Genomic DNA, 2,344 nt, shown 5'->3' with positions numbered 1-2,344 from the left:
ACCTCACGGCCTCCCTCCTTTTCATCTTGACGAAGAACACAGTTGAAATCTCCCATTATCAGCCAAGGAGTTATAGTATCCACAGCTGAAAGTTGAGACCATAATCTTCTTCGAAAAACTTGAATATAACTAGCATGAACAAAAGAGATTAAAACCCCCTCAGTTTTAACAGTAATTGCTTGCCTAGTCATATTAACCACCTCTGGCTCTTCAATATTAGCACTCCACAGGATCCAAAGATTCCCAATATTATGCATAGAAGAATTATGAACAACCTTCCTCATAAAACCAGTTAAATTTAACTTACAAATTACCTTGTCAGAGAACTTAATCTTTGGCTCAGCAACACAAAGAATCTCCGGCTTCAGATCATGAACAAGTTCACGTAACTTCTGCCCAGCCTCCACCTTTGCCACCCCATTGATATTCCAATAGAGCACACGCATCAGGAAACTATATTCTTTGAATTATTACTAGCATCAGGAATCCTATCAGAATTCCGTTTAAGTATAACTGGGGAGAATCCCTTTCTAACTCGAATTCCCAAATCATTGATCTCAGTTTCCGAATCAGACTTGGACTCCTTATTTGTACTTTGTTGAGAAGTACTTTTCTGATCATTAGAAATCCGAATCCTAACAGGTTTCCTAGATTTCTTTGGCTGCTCCACGGGTATGTCAGACCATTTAGACCCCCTAACACCTGACGAAGCTTTCTCTGGAGTGATTTCTTCATCCGAACTCTCCTCCCTTTTCTCATTGGATTGCTGCACAGAATCCAACCCCAACTCAGCAGACAAAACATTGAATTTATTAGGAGAAAGCACACAAGCATTCTCATTAATAGCTTTGTAGCGAGACAAATTCTCAATATTGTCCACCACAGCATCACCTCCCTTCCTTCCTGAAGTTTCAATAGGAGTAGAAGAAGAGCTAGCATTAGTCTTATCAGTGATAGAGTGATTAGTTCTAGCCAATTCACCACTCTCTACTGACTTAGCTGAGGTTCCAATTTCACCCACTGGTAACCTACTAGCTAATACTCTTTTCTAAGCTAACGCCTGCTTTGTTTTCTCTAAAGCTACAGACGCTGCATGAAAAACAGCTTCAGAAGAAGCTAGCTCATTCTCAAGCTGATTGGTTTCCTCCACACCAATAGCATTCTCCTCTACTTCACCTGGTAACACAGCAAGAACACCATCATGTTCTGCATTTTTTGAAGCATCATGCTCCGCATCTTTTGAAGCATTATCACCACCAGGAAAGTTCTCAGCATTCTTTCCTTTACGCTGCCTCCTATTCCTAGCAGTCTGCCAGCCTTTGGAAGAATCTCCCTTTGCTGTAGTATCAGCCTTTGAAGAGTTATCATCACTCTTAGTTTGCCTCCTGCACTCATCATCATTGTGCCCAATAATGCAGCACTTCATACAGAATTTTGGAGCCCGTGGAATCTCCAAATATTGCCAGAAAGTACGTCCCCCAGCTGTAATCTTGATTCTACTAGGAATGTGCTTCGCAAAATCCACATCCACCAAAACTGAGGCAAAGTTACCATACTCTAGATTAAGAGTTCTCTGATCAACTACAATGGGAGTGCCTAATACCTTCCCCATAGATAACAAGTTCTTCTCTGTCCATAGTTCTGCATGGAGACCTGGAAAGTGAACCCATACGTTTGCATGTGAAGTTTTTTGACGTTCAGGATCAAAACCTGTGTACCAATCCATCAGTTTGAGCTCATGTTGATTTACATACCATTTAGTACGTCTAATCCTCTCTTTTGTTTCAGCATCATGTAACATAACCACGAAAAATCCTTTACTCATAGTCATAAACCTTGCTGAGCTAGGGTTTATCTGCCATTGATTAACCAAGCTGGATTTCACTTCCACAAACTTCAATCCCGTGAAGTTCAGACGTGCAATAAAACTATGCTCAAAGGGTTTACATCCTTTCTGATAAAAATCAGCTGGAATAATAAGAGAAGGCTCTCCATCAATCAGAGTAGGGTTTGGCAAGCTATTAATATCAACACACGTAGGCTGCAAAGTCTGTTTTCCTTTTACTTTCTCCGCAAAAGATTGTTGCTGGGAAATAAAACTAGAAGAAGTTACTTGTGTTTCCTCAACCATGATGATCAGATTGAAAAAACGTTAAGAAAACTTGAAAAAAACAAAACCCTAGAGAAATCGCCAGACTTTCTCTTTCCTCGTGTTTTTTTTTGTTAGGGGGTTTCAAAAGTTGATCTTCACCATTGTAGGGATTTGTTATTATGATTCTTTAACGAATATCTTAGCTTATAGATCCCAGTGTTATATAGTATAATTAAATTTAAGCTTTTAAAA

The 2,344-nt window shown here is 39.6% G+C and overlaps 1 protein-coding gene across 1 annotated transcript; it reads right to left on the bottom strand.

Moving 5' to 3' along the window:
- Positions 1-445: 445 nt before the first annotated feature.
- Positions 446-1,612, bottom strand: LOC113342066. Its single transcript, XM_026586724.1, has 2 exons — positions 1,059-1,612; positions 446-968 (listed from the first exon to the last, which is right to left on the bottom strand). Exons 1-2 carry the CDS (start codon positions 1,610-1,612, stop codon positions 446-448), a joined length of 1,077 nt encoding a protein of 358 aa, XP_026442509.1.
- Between the last annotated feature and the right edge of the window lie 732 nt (positions 1,613-2,344).

The sequence above is a fragment of the Papaver somniferum genome, unplaced genomic scaffold, assembly GCF_003573695.1.
Source record: "Papaver somniferum cultivar HN1 unplaced genomic scaffold, ASM357369v1 unplaced-scaffold_33, whole genome shotgun sequence".
NCBI classification, from domain to species: Eukaryota; Viridiplantae; Streptophyta; class Magnoliopsida; order Ranunculales; family Papaveraceae; genus Papaver; species Papaver somniferum.
Note: the sequence above shows the minus strand (reverse complement) of the source record. Positions and strands in the feature narration are given on the sequence as shown.